At 39.1% G+C, this 22,754-nt stretch overlaps 3 protein-coding genes across 11 annotated transcripts in view; 2 read left to right on the forward strand and 1 right to left on the reverse strand.

Moving 5' to 3' along the window:
* TMEM181 (transmembrane protein 181) overlaps nucleotides 1–253 on the forward strand; it is a 31,183-nt gene extending 30,930 nt beyond the window's left edge. For all 7 annotated transcript variants that reach the window (XM_062488884.1, XM_062488882.1, XM_062488883.1 and 4 more), the window contains one exon: nucleotides 175–253. In XM_062488884.1, the coding sequence (XP_062344868.1) occupies nucleotides 175–253 (79 nt within the window). The remainder of the gene's footprint in view (nucleotides 1–174) is intronic.
* Nucleotides 254–6,914: 6,661 nt separating this feature from the next.
* On the reverse strand, nucleotides 6,915–12,037 carry DYNLT1 (dynein light chain Tctex-type 1). 2 transcript variants are annotated; one of them, XM_062488889.1, is made up of 5 exons: nucleotides 11,975–12,037; nucleotides 9,207–9,248; nucleotides 7,916–8,039; nucleotides 7,617–7,694; nucleotides 6,915–7,328 (listed from the first exon to the last, which is right to left on the reverse strand). In XM_062488889.1, exons 1-5 carry the CDS (start codon nucleotides 11,999–12,001, stop codon nucleotides 7,258–7,260), a joined length of 342 nt encoding a protein of 113 aa, XP_062344873.1. In that variant the 5' UTR covers nucleotides 12,002–12,037; the 3' UTR covers nucleotides 6,915–7,257. The 2 variants fall into 2 exon arrangements, with proteins under 2 accessions (XP_062344873.1, XP_062344874.1); XM_062488890.1 differs by lacking the exon at nucleotides 9,207–9,248 and having other exon boundaries at nucleotides 11,975–12,015.
* A 2,636-nt stretch (nucleotides 12,038–14,673) lies between these two features.
* The window catches only part of SYTL3 (synaptotagmin like 3), a 32,671-nt gene continuing 24,590 nt past the window's right edge, over nucleotides 14,674–22,754 (forward strand). For both annotated transcript variants that reach the window (XM_062490070.1, XM_062490072.1), the window contains exons 1-3: nucleotides 14,674–14,705; nucleotides 18,060–18,613; nucleotides 20,024–20,239. In XM_062490070.1, coding sequence (XP_062346054.1) covers nucleotides 18,504–18,613; nucleotides 20,024–20,239 — 326 coding nt within the window. In that variant the 5' untranslated portion in view covers nucleotides 14,674–14,705; nucleotides 18,060–18,503. The remainder of the gene's footprint in view (nucleotides 14,706–18,059; nucleotides 18,614–20,023; nucleotides 20,240–22,754) is intronic.

Below are 22,754 nucleotides of genomic sequence, written 5' to 3' on the forward strand. Positions count from 1 at the left end.
CTCTGGAGAAAAATCATGTGGTGTTCATAGCTCTCACAAGGAAGAAAAACAGATACCAGCTTCTTGTCCATGTAACAGTTTGATGACTCAATTTAGTTTAGAACTTTCCTCTTTATATTCAACTTCCTATCTGAACAGCATGATCAGGAGTTACAACATGTGTCTGTTTCACAGGAGTGACTATGAAGAGATGCCCCTTCAGAACGGCCAAGCTATTAGAGCCAAGTATAAAGAAGAGTCAGACAGTGATTGATTGATTGATTGACTGGTCTCAATGCAGACAGACTTGTTCATCTGGAGTTCAGCCAATTCTGAAGTTTTCCTAGATGGACAACTTCTTTGGCTTCCTACAGTCTGTTGTCATCTGAACATCAACTCCCAGGAAGGACATCCTGCTTCTGTTTCTGTTTACAAGGATAAAACTGCAGAAAAAATGATGGAATTGGTTGTGGTAAAAACTGAAGAAACCAAAATTTTTACATGTCTTATAAAATGCCTGATAGCAGGATGTCTGTGGACTAAAATCTTCATCTATTTCCATTTCAAAGCCTCACCGATTGTATACTGAGTTTCTAATTGCTTCCTTGCTGCTCAGTTTTGGGTTTTTTTCCTTTTTTTTTTCTCTTTAGAATGATGTACAGCATACTGCCATTCATCTGTTGCATTTTGCATTAGCTGTTTTGTATACTGTCCACCGTGGTATGAAGTGCCTCATTTCCCTTTCAATTTTCTACCTTAGCCTTTTGAGCTGGAGGTAGGGAATGAAGTATTTTGGTTTTGTTTGATGGTTTTTTGTCTTTTTTTTTTTTTTTAATCAGTGCAAGAAGACACAAGCTTTCTATTCTTCCTTCAAATAAGTGATATAGACTTAAGGCCATTTTAAAAATACATTTCAGTAAGTTTGCAGGATGTGTAAGTGCAAGATACGGGAAAATAGGCAAGTTGTGAGCCAAAATAGTCTTGGTGTAAAATTATTTGTATACTATGTTTCATTACATGCTTTACTGCCATAGCAAAAGTGTCTGTTGGTTTTTTTAAACAGCCCTTTCAAATGGAAGTAATTCTGCAACAGGAATCTCAGAAGGAAGCTAGTGCTGGCTTCTTACTGATCTTGTATGCCAGAGGAAATTGTTTGCAGAGAATAGAGTATGAAAGTTTTCTAATGAATTAAGTTTCAAATTTCCAAACATTGAATTTTTAGAGGTTTTTTTTCCTACATCAATCTTCCCTTAAGTTGTATGAATAGGCACAGTTGTGGTTTCTCATGTATTAACAGTGCCTGAGAGTCAGCTTGTGAGCCTGTTCTGTGCACAGTTCAGCTTCTTTGTCATACCAGTCACCACCTGTATGATGGGAACTTTTGCTAGCACATTTTGTGATTATCTGTATTCCAGTCTGAGCTGGAACAAAGTTATATGGGAATTAAGTATTCCTTGTACAATGCTGCTGCTTCTCTATTTAGAAGTTGGTTTTCTCCTACACCATTGTTCAGTTCTTTATTTAAGATGTTTGTTTGTAACTACTTTTGTTTTCAGATACTTGACCTTTCTAAAAGTATATCTTTTTTTCATGTACTTGTAACAGAGATTTACTCTTGTAAAATTTCTCTGTCCTGCTGTTTTAGAAGACTCTCAAAAGCACTGTTAATCCACTATGATATGGTGCTGGGTTGCACTAGGGAATTGTCCTCATCATTAGAATAGTTTAAGCAGAATAGTGCAATGAAGTCCTGCTAGACTTGCTGAATCATACTGGGGAAAAGGAGATTTGTTGTGCTTTAATGCAACAACTGCTCTAGACCGTGGCCATTTCAATAGCCTCCTATATGGCTATTCAAAGTCATGAAGGGGAGGCTGCACACGGCAGCAACTCACTTCGAGGGGACCAAGGAACTGCTTCATGTGGTTGCATCCTTGCTGTCATAGAATAGTTCAGATTACTTCTTTAATCTCTCTTTAGCTCTGCTAAAGATGTGTCATGAAACACTCTGTGTGTGTGTGTGTGTGTGTGTGTGTGTGTGTGTGTGTGTGTGTTAGAGAGAGAGAGAGAGGGAAAACTTTCTAGAATTACATAGAGCTGTGAAATTTTTTGAGAGTATCTGAAATTAAAACCTTTTTGTGCCAGGGATCATTTCTTCGTTAGAAGCCAAAGCACTGATGGACAGCTAAAGCAAGGAAATTGCTGGGGAGGAAAAGCAGGTTTTTCCCTTTAACTTCTTAATTGGTGTTACTTCAGAAGAACATACAGGAAAACACTAAAGAATTAATTCAAGTTAGTGGTGGTTTTCTTTCCAGTAAATTGTAACTTCAGCACTTCTTTTTAGACTATTTTGAAAGGGAATGGGAGATGCTCTGTATCCTAAAATTGTAGAGTCTGTTCTCATTTTTACTATTCCTGAGATAACTCTCCCTATTTGAATGTGCTGAGTCAGACTTGATTGGCAGACAATTTGGCACTGTTTACATAAGCCAAACCTTTTCAAGTTCCATTCAAGTAACAGTGGGTACAGAAGTAGGTTTAGAAAATCTGGTATTTACACGATTCTTACATACTCAGATTATTTTCCTCTGATACTGTTTGATTCTCTCCTAAATTTTTATGAAGAGATAAAATTTGACCAATGTGCAAAGTACACTGTTTCTTATCACAGGTCTGAGCTGGTTATTACAGTTAACTCTCAAATAGTGTCATGCCTTGGGATTTCATTAACTAAAAATCATATTTTTAATCTAAGTTGGAGATTGTTTTTTCTAAGCTGTTTTCAACCCGTGTCTCTTGCTGTTGTGTTTGAATAAACTTCACTACATCACTACATTCAAAATGGAAATAGAAAAGCTAAGAATGGGAAATGTGTACTTAAAGTATCTCACTATGAAAATAGTGAGAAAATAATTTCTGTGGTCATTTTTAGAGATTATATTTAAGCGATGTTTGCCATGCAAAATAGCTTTCTATTTTGGAAGTGCTACAGTGTTATGGTAGCTTGGTTGAATCACTGTTGCATCAAATTCAATATACAGTAAGATGGCAAAAGCAATGAAGCAGATGAGGAACTAGTTTTTCTAGCATGACTCCTCTTATTTCCATGACTGGAGAACAGAGACAGTATTTGAAGAATATTTCAGTCTGGATTGTAAACATCTTGTGGGAGTAGACGGCATAAATTCACCTCTAAGTATTGAAATCTATGGGTCAAACAGAAGAAATGTGTCTAAGAAGCTAGCCTGCCTTTCCTTTTATTATGGTTAAACAGTTATTTCCATCACTACTCAAACCATACAAAAGGAGAAATGTACACAGGAAGGCCCCACAGCACATAGCGATCCTGGCTCTAAAGGAGACATCATCCATTAATAACTGCAAGACTTCCATGTACACAGTGATTACAAGGGACTTCTAAGAAATCAATAATTGAGTGCAAGGCAGTCATAGCAGCTACTTTCTGTAGTATTTGCTTTACAAATACAACTGATGTTGAAATTGGTGGAAAGCTTTCCTAGGACTGACAAAGAAGCCTAAGGCTTAACACCAGTAAGAAACAGCTTGTGCATTGGATCTGTGCTACCAGTATTGGGGAGAACAGTTCCAGATAGGAAAGACTTCGATCTGTTACCTTTCTCTGAGCCAAATGACATTTTATCCAGTCATGTAATTTCCCCATCCATTTCCTTTTGCTTATGCCTGTAGTAACTTTTGCATTACTGTATAACTTTTTTTAGGCGTTTGTAAATATGTAAAATGAAAACATGGAAAAATTGTGTACCAAAATGGTATAAAAATGTGTAAGATAAATGCTCTGTTTAATGAGAAGCTGTAATTAAATGCTGCTTTGGGAAAGTGTGCATGAGGACGTTAAATATTCTGTGTATCTGTAAGTTGTGTTAGTAACAGCAAATTATCCATTTATGTTGTAAAACTTCATGCTAATGTGGAATATGAAGGAAAACTGAATATTTTACTTCAAGGAAGTTTCTTGGAAGACTTTATGTGCGCAATCATTGTTTAATATGTTCATAATAAAGTTTTATATCTTTATATTGTATCCTGGGTTTATTTTCCTTCTACTAAATTTCCTTCTCATAAGCTGTTTTCATTACTTACACATATTTGCAGTTTACATGCATTTTCTTATGTATATTTAAACTTGGTTAATTGCATGAGGATGGGATCCAAGAGGCTGTGTCATCACAGATGTTTTATACTGTTTATTAGGGGTTTTTTTATTATCTTGCCCAGACTTGAAGGTGGAAGGACAGGTTGCTAAATTTTTTAAATATGCCAGCCAGGTTCCATAAGGGACCTGGCATTTTCAAATGGCTTCACAGTGGCTTTGCAAAACCTGCTGTGGCCAGGCTGCTAGTGAGAACTCTCCTGGTGAATGCTAATACCAGCAATAAAAAACAGGTTTAGAGATGGTGAAGAGCTGATGTCATTCATCAACTTCTTATAACTCTTAACTTCCAAGTCTCTGCTCACAGCTGGTAGACTGCAGAGTGCTCAGCACATCACTTGCTGTTTAGGGTGATGCCACTTCTTAGATAAACTCAAGGGGAGACTGAAATTCCTTGCTGAATAAAAGGGCCACAGAAGTCCCTCCACAAATAGATATACAGCTTACTCCTGGCTGTAGTATCAGATAGAGTGCTGCTCGTTTAGCAGCGGCAGTTAATCCCAGAGCACTTTCCTTAGGTTTAAGTTAACCCAGGTCAGACTCCTCTGTGGCAGCAACGGGAAATGGCTTCCCTCTTCCTCCTCATCCGCTGCAGACTGGGGTTGTCATGCCCCCCATTTCTGTAGCTGTAATCATGAAGAACCACAGCAGTAAGCAAGAGACAGCAGACACTCACTGTGTAATTACCTTGAATGCTTCATCTACGGTTTGGGTTTATTTTTTTTAAGGCAAATTAATTACCTAGAGCCAGGACTCTGCCAGTTCATCACCCAAATGCTTTACTTGGGCATGGAGATGAACTGGCCATCAGCCTCTGGAAAAAGTGATTAAAACTGGTGTTCGAAGGTGATGAAAATTTAAAAATCAGTTACTGTAGAACACCAAAATAATAATATACAATTGCTATGCAATTGTAAAGAAAAGCACTGTTTTAATCATGGGAGTGAGAAACCACCAGCCTAATATCCACAACCTCTAATTCCCTTTCTGTAGTCCTAAAACTTACATTGGAAGTACTGGTTATTGCTCACATGTAAAACCAACTATGAAACTGTATCTACCTTTCTGTAGTGGGACACCTGTTTCAATGTAACAGGGGTTTCTCCTCCCATGCAGCCTTTACACTGACAAGCATTTCAAATATGTGTTGGTTTTTGGGTTTGTTTTTTTTGCAGCTCAGCATACGCATGAACCAACAAACAGCAAGGGATTTGCTATTATTAACATGAATGAAGGACAAGGAATGCCTGAATGGCTTTGACACCACCAAGAAGCAAATCTTGACTCAAAGTACACAAAACTTGTTTAAGTATTAATAAATAGTTCAGTATGTACTACATTGCATCATTCTGGCATGATGGAAAGGAGAAGTATATAAGCATCCAGATGGAAAATTTCCTTGGCAACTCAAGACACCAAAGATTTATTCTTTTCCTGACAAGTTTCTCTCTAGGACTGTTTTAGGCATGATATTCAATCTGATTTTAGTATTTTCTTTTTACAGGTGCTGTATCATTTCTGACTGAAGACTGAACTCATACTAAACTCTCTTACAGCAACGTAAGGGATGTGCTCCTCAGGCTAAGATATGCACTTCACGTATATGCACTCTGTATAGCCTGTAGCACCCACTAGGACATTCATGAGAAGAATGAAACGGCTTGTCATGGAGATGTTTTGAAATTGCAAGAGCTGTTTTGAAACTGGAATGTCAGCAGAAATACAGAAGTCTTACAGCTCTATTAGAAGTCTTAAATGTACCAAGCCTAAAGCTGCTGATGCATACACCTGTTTTGCTCTTCTGACAGCAGATATAGCTAGAGAGGAAGAGGGTCAAAGCTCTGCCTAGCACAGAGCTTTCCACAGTCTGACTACACTGAGCAGTTAGCACAGAGCACGTAACACTATGACAAACAAATGCTCTCCTGTCATTTCAATTTGCAGTATTATGTCTCTCCAGGTCATGGAATCATACTGTTTGTTGTATTAGCAATCATCTCTCTCTTAAACAGCTCTAGCTGAGGACAGATTCTGAACATACTAGACAGGGCTTCCTACAAAGAAGCAAATCACAGATTGCTCAGGCTGACTCCAGCCCAGGGATGCTCTCTCACATGGGTCTGTAACTCAGCTTCATTAGCAGTGAGATGCTGCTGCAAACAGCAGCACAGCTATTTGCAGAGGTTTTCTGAAATTCATAGTATGCTCTCATTTCTTTAATTAGCTGACAAAACATTACCCAAGCCTATGCTGAAAACTTGTTTAATTTGTTATTCTTCTGCAGCTTTACTCTAGAAGGCAGAAGACTGACTCACATGTTATTTAATCACATCACCTCAAGGCAGCTTTTTCCCCTTTCAGAAAGGATCGTGTTTCATCAGCAACCAGAACTCATCAGCTACCAGAACTCATCACCCTCGCTATGAGCAAAATTAACAAGGACTGTACCAAGTGAGTTCAAGACCTACTTAATACATGTAACTGACTGTGGAAGTGAATGATTACCCAGGTATAGCTTGCTGAGCACATTCCATGCTCTAAATATTGTACAGGAAGATTAAACAGGTCCCAAAAATGCAGCCAAAAATGCAGTCGAGCTACTTTTTGATAATCTAATTTGATTGCAACTTTGTAGTGACTTTGGCATAATGGAAGTGCCTCAACTACCTTCAAGAGAATTGAAAAAACTGAAACTTTCCCCCCAATAAAAAAATATTTAAATTAATCGCACCAATGGTTATGAATTTCAATAATTTAATGCTAACCAAAAGTACAAAGTGTGAAAGTCAGTGTCTTATTTATATTGGTATAAGAAAAGAAATCCAGAGAATGTGTTTATTCTGCAGCAGATTTCAGTATTAGCACCTTGAAGAGAAGTTTTGAAGTGATAAAAAGTATAGAAAACACTGGTATGGTACTAGGTACAAACATAAAACAGGTAACAGCATGTTTTCAAATTTCTACCTTTGAAGAAAAGTTACTAAAAAAATTCCATTAAAAACAAGTTGTTCAGGTATTCACAGTTTGAGTGGAGATGGAATCAAGTGCTGGATTAAAAAAGAGAAGAATGAACAATTTCAAGGCAATTATATTGCAAGTCCAAAGGCACTGACAATACAGTACATGGTCTTATTCTCCCATCTCACAGTGCAGGTTCCTGCAAATACAAAAAAAGGGTTTCAGAAACAGAAGGAAGTTAAAGTGCATACATGCCCCTGTAATTTTTATACTTGTTTCCTTTAAGAATCTTAAGAATTAAGCTTTCACAACAGTCAAGCATTTCATATACAGCCCAGTTAGCATCACAGCCAAATGGAAAAAATACCAAACAGTATGTCATTACTCCAAAACTACAAACCTGGGCCAGGGGAAAAGTATGCTGCCTAGTCTTAAAGAGACTGGCATTAAGCTGCTAGTTGGAAAATGCAAGAGTTATTGTCCATACCATCACTGGAGTTGTCCCAGAAGCAAGAGCTTGCTGTATGTAGCCCAGCACCATTCTTTTGCATAATCACACAGGTCACTGTTGGTCAGTAGAGAAGCTTTGATTAATTTCTCACTAAAATGAATGAATATTTAGCTCCATTTTTACTCTGCTTAGCACACACATCCACATACATAAGCAAACATGTATGCCTGTGAGCAGTTTACAGACAAGGTTCTTCCCAACATCTTCCCCCACCCCTTGCCTACTGGTGCACTTCACTGTCCCAGCTTTCAGAGAAAAGGGGCAGCGGAGCTCACCAATGTACTTGAAGGGCTTCCCCAGCTTTGTGAGCTGGCTCAGGGTTTGTTCCACCACGCTTGTTGTCCACTGGTTCACTCTGCTGTGCTGGTAGGCATTGCCACCAATAGCACCCTCTATGGCCTGCAGGGGACAAAGAGGTGAAGGAACTACTCTGCCATCAACTGCAACTCCGTTAACCCTTTCCAACATGGACCCCATACCCACAGAAAAATCCTAAATACTGCTGGTCCACACCAGCTGTTGGAAGTGTTTTCAATTATTAAAAACATGCAGGTCAGAATCTGAGCCAGGCATAGGGGAAATCATCGTAGGTCCTACCCTCTGTCTGTTGTGTGATATTTAGATTATTTGTAATGTCCTACAGCCATAGTTATGAAAAGGGTTCTGGATTCAAACAGTCCTGAAGAGAATAAGGCACAGTAGTACAATAGTTCATTCACATATTATTCTACGGAAATTAAATTCCAATTTTTGAGCAGAATAATTTTTGGGAAACAAACCCCCGGACTAGAACAGAAGACCCATGTAGTTGGTGGTTACTAAGAGCAGAAACCTCCAGCCAAATAATCCATTTTACTTATGAGTACAGTTTCCCCTTTGAGATACAAATAAAAGTATGTTAAACCTACATGTTTTTCATTGGCACATTTTTTCATCACAGAAATTATTTTTTAAATAACCACAAAATTGAATTCAGAAGAGAGAGGAGCATGTATTAAAGCATGTGGATTCAATTTACAGAGTTTGACCAAAACAGTTATTTTGCAACAACAAAAAGACTGCACTAGACTATAAGAGGAATTCCAAATCCTGCTAGAAATTTTCTAGACAGAAAATTTATCATTCTCAGCAACAAGAGTATTTCAATCATTCCAAACAAACAAGAACTTATTTTGGATAAAGGCATCTTGAAAGAACACAGTAACACACATATGCAGACAGTTTAGGAAAAACTCCTCTATTTTACTAAAACATAAAATCTATTCCTACAGTGTTTAACATAATATATCCCCCTAGAAATTCTAATAGAGATGCACTGCAACCAGAGAGGAGGGTATGAAATTACTTTAAATATCACTTGGATTTGCTATGTATATGACAGCTAAAGCTTGGAATAATTTCCGCTGAGGTCTGTACACTGGTTAAATCAACAGTTACCTGCATGCTGACAGCAACCTATCCAGAAATCTATTGCATATCAGTTATCACACTTTACTGAATGCCTTTTAATACACAGCACACAACATATGAAATTCCACACCAACAGAGTGAAAATTCTTAAATTACCTCTTTAATGATGCTGCTGACTTCATCAACAACAAAAGATGTCTACAAAAGAAAGAGAAGAATTTTAAATAATGAGTGGACACATTCTTCTGTTTATGATGTTCGAGCTGCTCAAGAACATGCGCTAGAAATTTAATTTATACTTGGAAAATTATATCCTTGTCAGATTTCTGGCAAGTCAGAAGATACCAAGTCTGCCTTTATCTGCATGTACATGTACTCTAGCTCCTTCAGCCTAGTCAAGTTAACCTTCTTAGAAAAGTAATGAAAAATAAGAGACGAACTAATATTGGCTGGCTTTTTGAGTCAAGAAAGCTTTTAAATTTTAACTTGGAAGCATTTTAAAATAACATGTATGGCACTTGTGTACACATATATTCCCCTTTCCCAATAAGCGCTAATGTGTGCACATCACAGTGGGCTCAAGGAGATAACCTCAGATGGCAGTTAAATGGAACTGACATCTCCAGGGCACCGATGTGGACAAAATATCAGTTCAGAGCTGAAGGAGAAACTGTTTTGACAATCTTGGCCCAGGATAAGAAGAAAGCTGCCCCTTGGAAACCAAACGGGAAATGTAGCTCACAGGACCTTCAGCCTTCAGGCCCCAACATTTTACTAACCTTAAAACTACCACCCATTTACATGTATGGTTAGTAGTTTACGTTTTCTCGGTTTATTCCCTCTGCTGCTGTTGCTTCCCATTAGGGGATTAAAACAAGCTGTCCCCACTGCTAGGGCAGCCCCTTACAGGGCCAGGGAGCACTGACAGGGCCGTGCTGCAGCAGCGACTCACACCCCACCCTGCCACTGCTGGTGTCTCACAGCCTCACCTCATGAACCAGGACAAAAGAAGAGCATGTGAAGACAAACTGATTAATTTCAAGAGACTGAATAAGAATGTAAAAATGAACCTAACCAGGTGTATGTTGACTGGGTTTTCACTGGGTGGGGGGCTGTCAGTCAGCTTCCCCAGCTGACAGAAATGAACAACAGCGTAGTAATTCATGTGTGCAGGCAGGATGCAGTTACACCTGCTCAGGAGAATCTCAACATCATATTCATAAACCTTTGGTCAGGAGGTGAACAGTCGAGGCAGCTTCAACGGCATGTGACATTCAGAAAGATGAGAGAAGCTGATCATTCTCCATGACAGAAGAAACATCACATCCTGGGAGACAAGCTGGGCAGTTCCTTTTCTATACCTATCTAGAGGCACCAACTTGCTGGTGCAACTCAACGTTTTTAAAAGCTTTTATGTGCTGTGGCAAACTGCTTTTTATTTTCAGCTTCGGGACTTGGACTTAATATTAATATGCCTCATTTATTTTCATGGTACTACATTTTACATACGCTTACATTTTAAGGTGCACCAGTGTATTTAACCAAGTAAAAGCTACAATTACCAAAATACACTCTCTCCCACAGAGCTTAAGAATATGCATGGCAGATATGCCATGCTGGCAGACATGAAGACTGCTGTCAAGCAAGATGATAAATCATACACGGTTTTCTTCTTCACAAAATCTGCTCAGAAATGCCTTTGAGTGAGTACAAACATGGTTCTCACCAAAGTAAAATTACTTAAATTCAACCCAAGGTCTCAAAGGTATTTTGATATCTGATTTGCACTGAAACAATAGAGATATTTGAGAATTCACTTCTAGGGCTGATGCTACTTTTCAACCTTTTTCCTTTCTTGGAATGACAAAAATGAATCGAAATTTCTTATGTCCAGATTTGGAATATATGTGCTATAATTGAGCTATGAAATAACACAGCACTACCTATTTTATCATTATGTCTTTATCATTTATCTTTTAATAAGATGACATAAACGATTTTTTGTATTAAAAACTAAAGGGGGGGAAATCGGTTACTTTACAGTTTCCCTGCAGTACCTCTCCAGCACAAAGCAAGCAGACAATGTTTCCAACTCCCTGTTTAAAAGGGGTGCTCCCAGACAACACATGCAAACTGCAGAGTAGTGCTATAGCTTTTAGTAGTATTGAAGACGTTTTTGAAAACAGCTGTAAGAATGATGTTCGAAAGAATGATGTTTCAAAAAACTCCAACAGCCTGTGACTGTAGCACAGGCCAGGCCCTGTTATGAGGACAAGGCTTGACACACCTTCGCCCCTCTCGCTGCTTCGCCTTTGTGTCACGCAGTCACATCGCGGCTGTTCCAACAGTGTCACAGCCCAGTGCCACAAAAGCTGCACTGCCTGCTTCCTCCTCCTCAGCGGGGGGACATCAGGTGGTCATTTAGCAGACAGTAGGTTGAGACCCTTGATGTATCCCACTCCGCATCTCGTGAATGGGGTGTGACGCCCCATCGGTGCTCCTGTAACACGCGGTCCAGAGGGTCGGACTCGTCTTTCCGCACACAAACGGCTCTCTCGAGCTTTCCCCCGGCCCAAACAGCACCGGCCACCCTCCCGCCACGGCGGGGCAGCCCGAGGCCACGACACCCCTCACGCCTTTTCCCCAAGGAACCTGCAGCGGCAGGGGGAGAAGCCAGCGTCGAGGAGCCCGGTGAACACCCGAACAAGGGGCCGGCTCCCGAGGCCGCAGAACAAAGGCTGGGCCCGTCTGCCGCCGGTGCCCGGGATACGCGGCTCCACCCTGGGAGAGAGCGACAGGGATGGCGGCGGGGGACGCCGAGGGGTGGGATCCGGGGCAGACGGGCACCGCCTCAGACCCTCCGCTGGCCCTGAAAGGAGAAACCAGGCGGGAAGCCGTGCCGCCCCTGTCTCCCGTCCAGTTACCTCCTCTCCCGTCTGGAACTCGTCCATCTTCCCGGCGGAGCCCCGCGCTGCTGCGCCCCTCGCCGGCCGCCGCCCGCACTGCGCCTGCGCGCCAGCACCCGCCGGGGCTGGGCTCGGCCCGGCGCCTTCCAAGATGGCGCGGTTACCACGGCGACCGCGGCCGGGAGTCTGGCGGGAGATGGCGCTCGGCGCGGCGGTTGTGGTGGTGTCGAGCGTCCCAAAGCGTGTGGCTGAGAGAGGAGGGGCTTGTCACGGCTGTGCATTTCGTATCGATAGCTTGGCGTCCGTGTTAGGCCATCCAAGAGGTCCTTCTTCGGGAGGTGCTCCCGTCGGAGGTCCTCCTCTGCTCCCCAAGGAGGGAGGGAGGATTCGCTTCTTGTTTCTGAAAACAGCTTTAAAAGAAGGCCTACGCCACAAGCTGAAAAAATCAAAACATAGAAAAATTCTCCCTGCCTTTTCATTAAATTCCACCCCACAACCCCCTGCCCAGCTGGAGGGAAGTGGCAGGGCGGCTTCAGTGGGCATCTGACATCCAGACAGGGCCAAACCACTGCAGAAGAATATCTGAATTCTTACAGTTCTAAGCAGACCACGTGATTTTTAGCAGACATAGTAGAACCAGGAGAATGAAATGAAAGGGCACACCTGTCACAGTTCCTGGATATTGTGTGTGCAGTGTTCACGGGTTGTCCAAATCACTGATGCTAGCAGGCCCTGAGAGCTGCTTTAGGCAGTGGGAGACGCTGTTCAGGCTCAGAAGGGCCTGGATGAACTGCAGAAAGAATCTGGACAGAGGAAGAAATAACAGTGGGGACAAGTGCAAAGAGCTATATGGAGGCAGAAATTACCAGCTCTACAAGTGCAGGACCAGGTCATTCAGTAGCTGTTCTGTAGACACATAGAGCAGGGAGGTGTTTAGGTACAATTTATCTCAATGTCTTGTATGGTGCTGTTAAAAAAAATAAAATAAAATATAATAATAATAATACATAGAGGCAGTGTTCCTATTGCCCTCTCTGCACTAAGGCTGCACAAGGAATACCATGTCCAGTTTTGGTCATTGTATTTCAAGATTTCAAGAATTTGAGGGAGGCTCCTTGGCCTGAGTGTGCTGACTGAGCAGTTTTGATCCTGTCTCGAGTCCTGTGTCAGGCTCTGCCTTGTGTTTCTCCCGAAAAAGGAGACCCTGACCAGCCGCCTCACTTTGGGGCTCTGTGGGCACCCTGCAGGCAGCACCAGCTCCGCTCACTCTGGAGGGATACAGAGGGACCGTGGCTGGATGCTGAGCACATCCTCAGCCCCATTCTAAGTCTTGTGCTTGCTGCTTCCAAAATGCAATGACAAAAAGGTGAAGATTATGGGAAGACTGAACAAGTGGTGCTTGTTTGAACAAAAGCATAAAAGGCTATGTATTTGGTTATGTTCTTAGCATGTATAAAATACTGCAGCAGTTTTCCATGTCTAGGGATGAGAGACAAAAATATGATAGTTAAGTATGTGGCAATTAAGGCTTTGATTAAATATTAGGGGGAAGCTGGTAGTAGGGCTAATGTTCTGCAGCCTGGATTTGGGATACAGCTAGTCTGTCACTGTGGGTAGTTAGAATACTCAGGTTATTTTTGGCATCTCATTCAGTTAAAGTTTTGCCTATTAAGGTCCAATTTATTAAAATTAAGGCCCAAATTATCCAAATATGGTGCATACATGCATAGCTCTATGCCTCAATAACAGTTGCTTTCTTTTCCATGATGCAGTTGAAGAAGTGATTAAACTTATCATACACAGGTGGAAATGTTTGAACCTATTTAGCTTGATGAGGTTATAAAAATGCAGGCTCTTAAACTTTGTCATGTGAATAGAATTGCTGTGCTTTGTTTCATTTTCACTAGAAATCAGCAATCTTAAAACACCTGAAACAGTTAAAAAAGGCTTCTGTGTTACATGCAGAGTTTGATAGAAAGGAGATAGAGCTGTAAGAATAACCTCTTTGTTTTTCTCCAGACTAAAAAATTTTGAGGATTTAATTTTGAACTTCATTATCTGCACTTAATTCTGTGATAGGCTTAAGATGTCCGATCTGAATAATGTTTTAACTTCCAATTGTTATCTGGGATCAAATTCCCAGTTGTGAGATAAAAAAGCTGTTGTCTTCTTGCAGATGCATAAAAACTGAATTATCTTGAATTTTTATCTATACTAATTGTTATATCTTATAGACCTAAGTAAGTAGAAAACTGTTTTGTTTCCAGGAAAGAACTGTTTATGATACAAACCAAGCTTTCTGTGCGAGTCCTGGAGACACTGAGGTTAGAAGTATTTTCACATTTATGGTGTCAGAAAAAGAAATATATATAACTCAAAGCCACTTGTCTTCCTGTGTGTGGCTTGAAGACTGAGCATATTTTGGTATATCAGTCAGCTTTTGTAGTGTTTTTTGCTAAGCCTCCTTTTAATGTTAGGAACACAAGTATCTTTGCTTGTTTCTGGTTACACAACCAGAGACCTGGAAAAAGCTCTTGTAACACTGGGGCTCTTTGTTGGGCGCATTTGCTTTTTGTTTTGAGGGGCTCCTCTAAATATACATCAGTGGTATCAGTGCCCAAAGGAAGGAAAGGGGGTGGAGAACAGCGACCAGTTTTCTTTAAGGAGAGATAATTAAATAATAAGACTGCTTCTCATCTTTTATAAGCAGTTCACTTCCTGGTGTCTCTGTTTGATGGCTGCTGAAGAGGTGAGGACATCATTACTCTGTTCTGTATGGCGTAGCACAGGGGGATGCATTTTTATTTACCAGCATGTTTTTTTTTCAAGCTGGAAAAGATTTAATGGAAAAATCACACCTGCAAGTTAATTGTTTGTGTTTGGTTTAGTTATTTGGTTGTATTTTACTTTGAATTCTGGGGTGGGATGTTATGAATATCACAGACTTAATTTAAGGTAAAGCATTATCAAAGAACTTAAGTAATTTTCATATGCAGGGATGTGAAAGCTAAACTGTTGCAGTCAGGTAGTACAAAATAACACTTGTAATTTTCTTAACTGAGAATGAATTTACGTGATTGGTCTCAGCAGAATAGAAAATAGCCACAAATTTCAGTAGCTTTTGAGACTGGTTTTACTCTGAACCTTCTTAATTTGTTCCTTGTCACTGATGTATTACAGCCATTTTCTGGGTTAATGGATGAAGTCATCCAATTATCTCAAGTAAATGAAGACTGTGACTTTAGAAGTTCTGTTAATTTATAATTATTTAATTGCCATTATTTTGCTGATGCTTAAGAATCTGAAAGAAGATCAATAATACATTACATGTAAAATTGCTTGGAGGAAAAGCTTGCTAAGGCATCCATTTTTAAGTTTAAAACCTTTGAAAAGAAGTTGTTTTTGCAAACTTAATCTAGTGTAAGGTAGGCCTTTTGGTTGATCTTCAGTAACATAACTACATACTATTCTATCCTGATAGGAAAAAAAAAACCAACATGTTTTTTTGAGGTTGTACTTGGTGCATGCATGTATCTTTGTGCTAAGGTATAACCACTTTAGTCATCTCTTCGCCCTTACAATGGCTTTGGGATTTCTTAAGATACTTTCAGTTACCGAGCCATCTGCAAGGTCCCTGACCCTGCATTAGTTTAAATACAACATGTAATAATAATAATGATAAATATATAATTTAATAAATGCTTCAATAGAATATTTTTTGTGAACTTTATGCTGCAAAGGAAGTGTTGTGGTATAAAGAGGTTGCTGCTACTTTTTGGTTTTATGCAAAAGATACTCAGCATGGAGGTTAGCTGGCTGTGTAAAACAGCTAGCGAGATGGATTCAGTGGGTGAACATGAAAGGACAGCATTTCAGAAGGTTCATGAATATTTTTCCCTGTCAAAAAGGGTCATAACTGAAAACACTTCTTATTACTGCCAAAAACTACTCTAGTGTAGATAGCTTTGGTGTAAGAGAAGTATTCTTATGTCACAATGGTAGAGAGCTTTTCAGTCCAGTTTGAACACCTCTGTGAAATAATTGCAAGTTTAAGTTTGTCGTGAGGCCAAGGATTCCCCCCCATCTTGGGGGTGGTAATGCTGTCATAATACTTTCTTTATTCTTAAAGCTACCTCATAATTCAGCTAGATTTTTGAACAGCATTTGAAGGAGACATCAGATATCAACTCTCTCTGTGCTTGCTTAACTACAGGTGTTACTCTTTGTAACTCTTCTACTGTGGTATGTTCTTAATAGCTCTATAAGACATTCATGTATTTCTTATAAGATCATCAGGGCAGAGTTTTATTGGATGCACTTAGTATTGACTGCCATGTACTTGCTAGCTTTTACTGATGCTTTAGTAGGATTTTCTGGTGGTGGTCTAGACTTGCCTGAAATCTTGGGAGTTTATGGCAAGTGTAGCTTGCCCTGTAATGGCTATTTCGGTATCCTGTGTAGGCCAGAGACACTAGAGTTTGTATTGACTCCTCTTTAGATTATGTTGACTTAAATGGCATTGATGGTTTGAAACGTTCTCATCAATCCCAGGAGGTATTCATAAGGTAGAAGATGAAAGCAGGTGAAGGACGCAGAGGCCTTTAAAAATGACATATATTGTGTTAAAAAATTGCTCAGTCTTTTTGTTTCAAATGAGTAATTTCCTGTGAAATTGCAGTTGCTAAGGAAATAAAATATGATTATGCCTATCTCTGTCTCTTTTGTTTCCACAGGAAACCATTTTTTTTTTTTCCTTGAACACAAGCTTCTTTGAAATACTTTGTCCTTCTGGTGTCTTTTGAAAGGTGTCGTCCCCCCCCCCCCCCCCCCCCCCCAAAAAAAAAAAAACCAAAAAAAACCCCCATACACAAATGGAATGCTACCTGTTTATGTATACATGTTATTACCATCTGCTTTTTCTGGTGGAAAATTAAGTAACTTAATTGGGGCAAGCTGCATGTAAAGTAATTCCCTGCACTGACAGAAATACTTTGTCAGTATATATCTGATGATTTAGTGGGTACTTCTGGTGGTCTAAGGTTTGAGTTTTTTTTTTTTTTCCTTTGTTGTTTTAAATTTAAAACTCAGTATTTGAAAATAATGATCCAGCAATGCAGATGGTTGGTCAGATTCTCAGCTGGGGTCCATCAGTGAAGCATCAGTAACTGCTTTGGGAAAGCTTTACTCTTCTGTCTTATTGGCTGCACCTGCCTAGAACTGAGCTGTAAGATTTTATTAAGATAAATTAGGAGAGCCAGACCAATAAGTTTGATAAAGTTTGAAACACCTAACCAGTTCTCTTATGCACACCTTTAATATTGGGGGATATACCACCATAAGTGGGATTGTCTTGCATTTCTAGTAACATGCACTAAATGTTAGTAATATTGAAAATTAATGTGGTGTGTAAGCTGGTTTAGGTTGAATAATCATCTTTTTTCTTGACTTTGCTGCAAAGTATATTAAAATTATTTTATATTTTAGTGGAGCTTTGCAAAAGTGGAGGTCACAGAATATATCCAAACTGCAGCTGTGATTCTGTTTCAGTTTTATATTTGCATATGCTAACTTAATCAGTTTGGGACCAAAATCATTAGTGAACTCAGCTAGAAATAATATATATCAACTTTTTGGTGTCTTTATATTAGCAAAGATAACATTCTTTGGTATCAAACTGCTTATCTAGACTTAACAGATACAGGTAATTGATGGAAGTGACTTAGAGGTCTTGGTTTTTTCCTCTTAATCTTGTGATGTCTTTTTCAGTAAAATGAGATTATAAAGGGACATTTTTTTCTCAAAAAATTTGTCTCAAGCAGTATGACTGTCATGGGGCCTGTAGGCCTATATTCAAAACTAACTTAAGCTTTTTTATTGATTGTTTTATTTTGACTCTGCAAAATCTGTGAAGGTATGTGCCTGAGTGTTAATGGACAAAATGGTGAGCCTCTGAGGAACAGGACTGGCTTAAAACCTCTCCTGTGACTTAATTGCTGCATGAAATATTTGGGTATAACAAAATGTATCCTTCAAATTAATTGAAATGTCTTGGAGAGAAGAGATAATGTTTGTGGTTTTTTTTATTTTTTCTTTTGTTCCTTAGGCCCAGAAATCCCAAATCTACAAGACCAGATAAAGAAACCCAAACTATTTCTGCCGTTTCTTTACTCCATCTCTTGCCAAACTGTTCCTCCATCTGGTGGGTGTTCAAGTGCTATCTGGAACATTGCTGCAAGCTCTCATCTCTTTTGGAACCGCTTTCAGTGGAAAAAATAAAAGAAAAGGCAGCTAAAGGACATGTGAAAAAGTCAAGACTGTTGTAGCCTTGATAACTGTTTGTATTCCTTGGGTAGCAGATGCTTAAATGATGATCCCTGTGAAGATGGGCAAAGTTACTCTTCTTTTCAAGGGTATGACACAGTGAAACACATCAACAATTAAGTAAGACCACAGGCATTTAGGAAACACCCAGACCAGCATTCTGGATGTAGTGAAACTCATAGGACAGGAATCTATGAAATAAGTGAAATAGTGAAATTTGGCAAAAATGGCTTGTGAATTTAATCTGAACTTCCTTAAGGAACTAGAACGAGAGGCTGTTCTGGAAGTCCTATACCGTGACCAGATGGTGAGAAAAATGGAGGAGGAAAGAATAAGGTATTGCTCTTCCCCTAATCTTGTGTGGTTTTTTTTGTTGTTTTCTCTTCTGAATTACTCTTCTTCCACTTTGTTGTCCCTCTAAACATGCTCCGTCTTTTAACTTCTTGTTATTCTCTGGGAAATCTAAGGTTATCCAGAGTCTCTTGGTTTTGCCATTCTATTGATTCTACACTAAAGATCAGCAAATCCTGTTCACTGAATAATGTACTTGGTGAATTTTACTTCCAGCCTTCATAGAAAGTTTAGTTGCTGGCTGCATCTTTTTTATGAAGGCTTTATGGTATTCTCATCATGTTCCTATGTATGCACATGTATAGTCTTTGAACATGTTCATGGAACATGTTCAAATCTTTGGCTGGCTTGTTTAGCTTACATTGTGCCAAGAATTAAGAATCATTGGATTCCTGCTCATTGTGCGAAATCCATCCCAGTCCCTTCTCACACACAACAGGCAGCAAACACACCACTCCACCTTGGAGGTTGTTACTTGTGTCAATAGGTGTCATTGGTTAGGAAAGGATTTTATTTACTAATTTCACACTATGACAGTATCTCAGCTGGTGAGGATAAAGGATAATTCTCCAGCACTTTATTTCCTTTATATCTTATCTAGGACAAGGGTTTCCCAGTGCCTTGTATCCTGCTCTGTGATATTGCATCCCCCTGTAAAACTAGGTATTGGTGTAAAATATACATTTTTAGTCTATTAAATGTGGAAACTTAAACTTTCTTTACATCCAACATTTATGTAAGTATTATTTGACATATTAAACATAAAACAACATTAAAACAATAGTAATTATGTGAAGAGCTTTATAGAAAGTCTGAATTGGTTAGAAAATCCCAACTGCTGATGATGTTACTATCAATTAAAAACATAGATCCTGATTATTGGTTATGTGAAATGGAAGCAAGGTTGAAGACAATGAGAGGTTTTGATATTTTGGGCTTTGTGCTGTTTTGGTTTGGTTTTTAGCTTTCAGATGATGCATTTATTATGCTTTTTTTTTTTTACTTGGTAGAATATTTAATTCTTGGATAAATATATTTTTTTTTAAAAAATCAAATGAAAGGGAGCATCATTTAGTCTAATTTTTGTAGGTGAATGTATAACAGCTTGCATACAATGATTTCAGTGGTCTGCGCTGAGTGGGCCTGAAATGAACAAAGCCCCAATTATAATTAACTATTTCTCTGTTAGTGTGCACAATTCTGGTCACACACACACAGTCACACTGCAGAAATGCTGTGTGTGCACATTTGAAACAGTGCTCAACAGAGGTCACGCTTGAGGGCATATCTCCCACTAGAAATGGTATTGCACAGCCAGGGTATTATTAACTTGTGCTTTACATGAGGATTTTGTCCTCTGTAATTTTTTTTCCTCCTTTTTACCTGTGGAATTAGGAAAATGAAACTGCATCTGCAGCAACTTCGGTGGAAGGGGGCAAAAAGTGCAAGGCATGAGTACCAGGAGAGATCTTGTGCTCGCTGTCAGAAGTCGCTGGGGTTGCTGATGAACAGAGGCGCAGTGTGCAATGGATGCAGTCATCGTGTGTGCTCCGAATGCCGTGTCTGCCTGAGCCCCTGCCTTTGGAAATGCACCATTTGTTATGCTCATGGGTAAGGAATTTTGCTGGTTTGCGCCACTCATCCGATGGATCCCCATTGGTTTTGCTTGAGCAGTTAAAGCCACTGGTGTAATGAGAATGTTGGCTGAAGTCCTGGTAGTGATGAAATGGATGGGAACTTCATGTTATTCTTCACGTAGCTGATATTTCCCTTCCTGTCTTTAGCAAAATGGATCCTCAGGGTAGGCCAGAGGTACTGGGAGTGTGACAAAGATGATAATAGCAAAGCATAGAAACAGTTGTGAGTTTCTGAGCCACAGAGAGAGCTCCTTCCCCTACGCAGTGTTGAACCAATGCATCCTCACAACCTGCTTGAAGATGCTGTGCTTTGATGTAGTATTTCAATTTCAATTGGCAATTTCTTAGCAATTTCCTAATTGTTATTTTCTGCCTGTTACCACTGGAGTGAGAAACCTGATTGATGAATAATTTGAAGTCATGCGTTATAAAATTTTAAAGAGCAAAACCAATTAATAACTTTACTAGGATTTATTCAAATATGGTTAGAAATACAGATTTGTTTACTTTGAAATGATTTTTCTTCTTTTGCTGCATCACATTTTTGTATTTCAGGATACAGGAAGCAATCTTTCTTTTACTGTGTTGGTCCATCTTTTTTTAATATCAAAAAAATACCAAAAATGGATCATAGTCCATTCTTTTCATTGCAGTCTTTCTAAGCAAAATGGTTTCGATGTATACCCACATTTGAGGAAAAATAAAATGTAGGTGAAAAATGATCATTTGGGAAATTATTCAAAAGCTTTGCTGGATAATAAATACCCCTGTAGAAAGGGTGAGGGTTTGGGTGAAAATTTACTTTATGCCAACACAAGCTGAATCCTCCAGTCCTTCTGCAGGTGCCAAAATGAGATTTAAACAGAGGAAAATATAAGGGAAAGTATTGGTCTCAAGTTAAACAAATTTGTACTAGTTTGAAGTAATATTTTCTAGTTTGGAAGAGAGTTGTAAACTGTCAACAAGACATTCTATGAATCTTCAGTTTATTTAGCAACTAATATGCAAAATAGGTACTTCAGTGCTATTTACACTTGATACAAAATAGTTACTAGAATTTGGTGTGTGTATTTTGTTGTGTTTCAAGCTACATGCACTAAACTGAAAATTCAAAATTAGCTTTCCATATCCTTGTCTAGATAACCCTCTCCACTTCCTCTTGTTTTAGATTAGTTTCCAGTTATTTGATGGCCGCAGCAGAAATCCCCGATAGGGAGTCATTGGTTGTTAAACTGCTTTGTTTAGTGCTGTATACCATTAATTATTTAATAAGCTTGTCCAGATATTTAATGGTGAAACCAAGAAAACATTATTTAGTTTAATTAAAAGATGTTTTTCCTTCAGGAATTTTTTTTTTAATCTCACAGATAAAAGATGGATATGCCAGCTGTCATTGAATTTCTCTTTATAGTGAAGAGAGAGTACATTTGATCTTTAGTCATGGTGTAAAATCAATTAAATTCAGTCAGACTTCTTCCATTGCCTTCAGTGAGCTTTACATCAAAGCTGCAAATCTGAAGAAGGGTAGGGAGTGCTGCAATGTATTAAGTGGTACTCAGCACCTTTTGCTTATCCTGGTGAGGGGAAAGTAGGATGGCTAAGAAAGGTAAGAGCTGGTTTCCAAGCAACTGTAATTTTGGGTCTTGTTTATCACTAGAGTAATTTTTCTTGAACCAAATAGCAGCAGCACTATGGAGGTTCTCCCCTAGATACTGGGGTCATGTTTATAAGGAATGTGCTTAAACACCTCAGTGAAAGAGCATGTGGGGATAGGCAAATTTTGTATTTCTTACAAAATAAGAAATTTTGAAAACCTCGTGAACCGGCAAAGTTTGTGTTTTTCATCTGGAAGAGGTTTTTCAAAGGAATCCTGTGTTCTAGGAGTCTAGAAAGGCATTTGTTTTGGAGGAATTTAGTCTATTTTACCTGACAAAAGCTCTTTATTAGTTTTGTTTTCAGACTTTTGATCATGTCTTAACTCAATACACTATCAAAAAAGAAAAAGGTATTTTCAGATCTATTTTAATTCTCTGTGTGGTCAAATTAATCATAGAATGGTTTGGGTTGGAAAGAACCTCAAAGATCATCTGGGTACACTTTCCACTAGACCAGGAAGGGGTGTCCAGAACTTCTCTGAGTAGATTCAATTATCACATGATTCTGTGCAGACCTGGAGATTAAACTCTAGAAGATAATCAGGGGGTGGTGGAAATAATATGAAAGGAGGGCTGGGGTTGAATGAAAATCAAGGCAGTACCAATGCAAAGCCCTTTAAGACAGATATTTCAGACATTTATTAGTTAATCAATCTCCATCCAAAATGAGTAACTATCCTGTCTCAGTTATTTAAACCTAATTTTCAGATTCATCTGTGTTCAGTTATGCACAAGGGTCTATGATTAGGTATGAAAATAAATTGTACAGTCTACATGGGTAGTGATTTAAAAAAATATTCTGCATTACTACTTAGAAAGATATCATTTAAATGC

This window comes from Cinclus cinclus, chromosome 3, assembly GCF_963662255.1.
Source record: "Cinclus cinclus chromosome 3, bCinCin1.1, whole genome shotgun sequence".
In the NCBI taxonomy this organism is placed as follows: Eukaryota; Metazoa; Chordata; class Aves; order Passeriformes; family Cinclidae; genus Cinclus; species Cinclus cinclus.

What these genes read in the sequence shown, in the direction of transcription:
- DYNLT1 (XM_062488889.1), bottom strand. Translation starts at nt 12,001, where the DNA reads ATGGACGAGTTCCAGACGGGAGAGGAG. An exon ending in AGTTCCAGACGGGAGAGGAG is followed by an intron (nt 9,249 to 11,974) that starts GTAACTGGACGG and finishes TTTCTTTTGTAG; the next exon opens with ACATCTTTTGTTGTTGATGA. An exon ending in CTGGGACAACTCCAGTGATG is followed by an intron (nt 7,329 to 7,616) that starts GTATGGACAATA and finishes TTGTATTTGCAG; the next exon opens with GAACCTGCACTGTGAGATGG.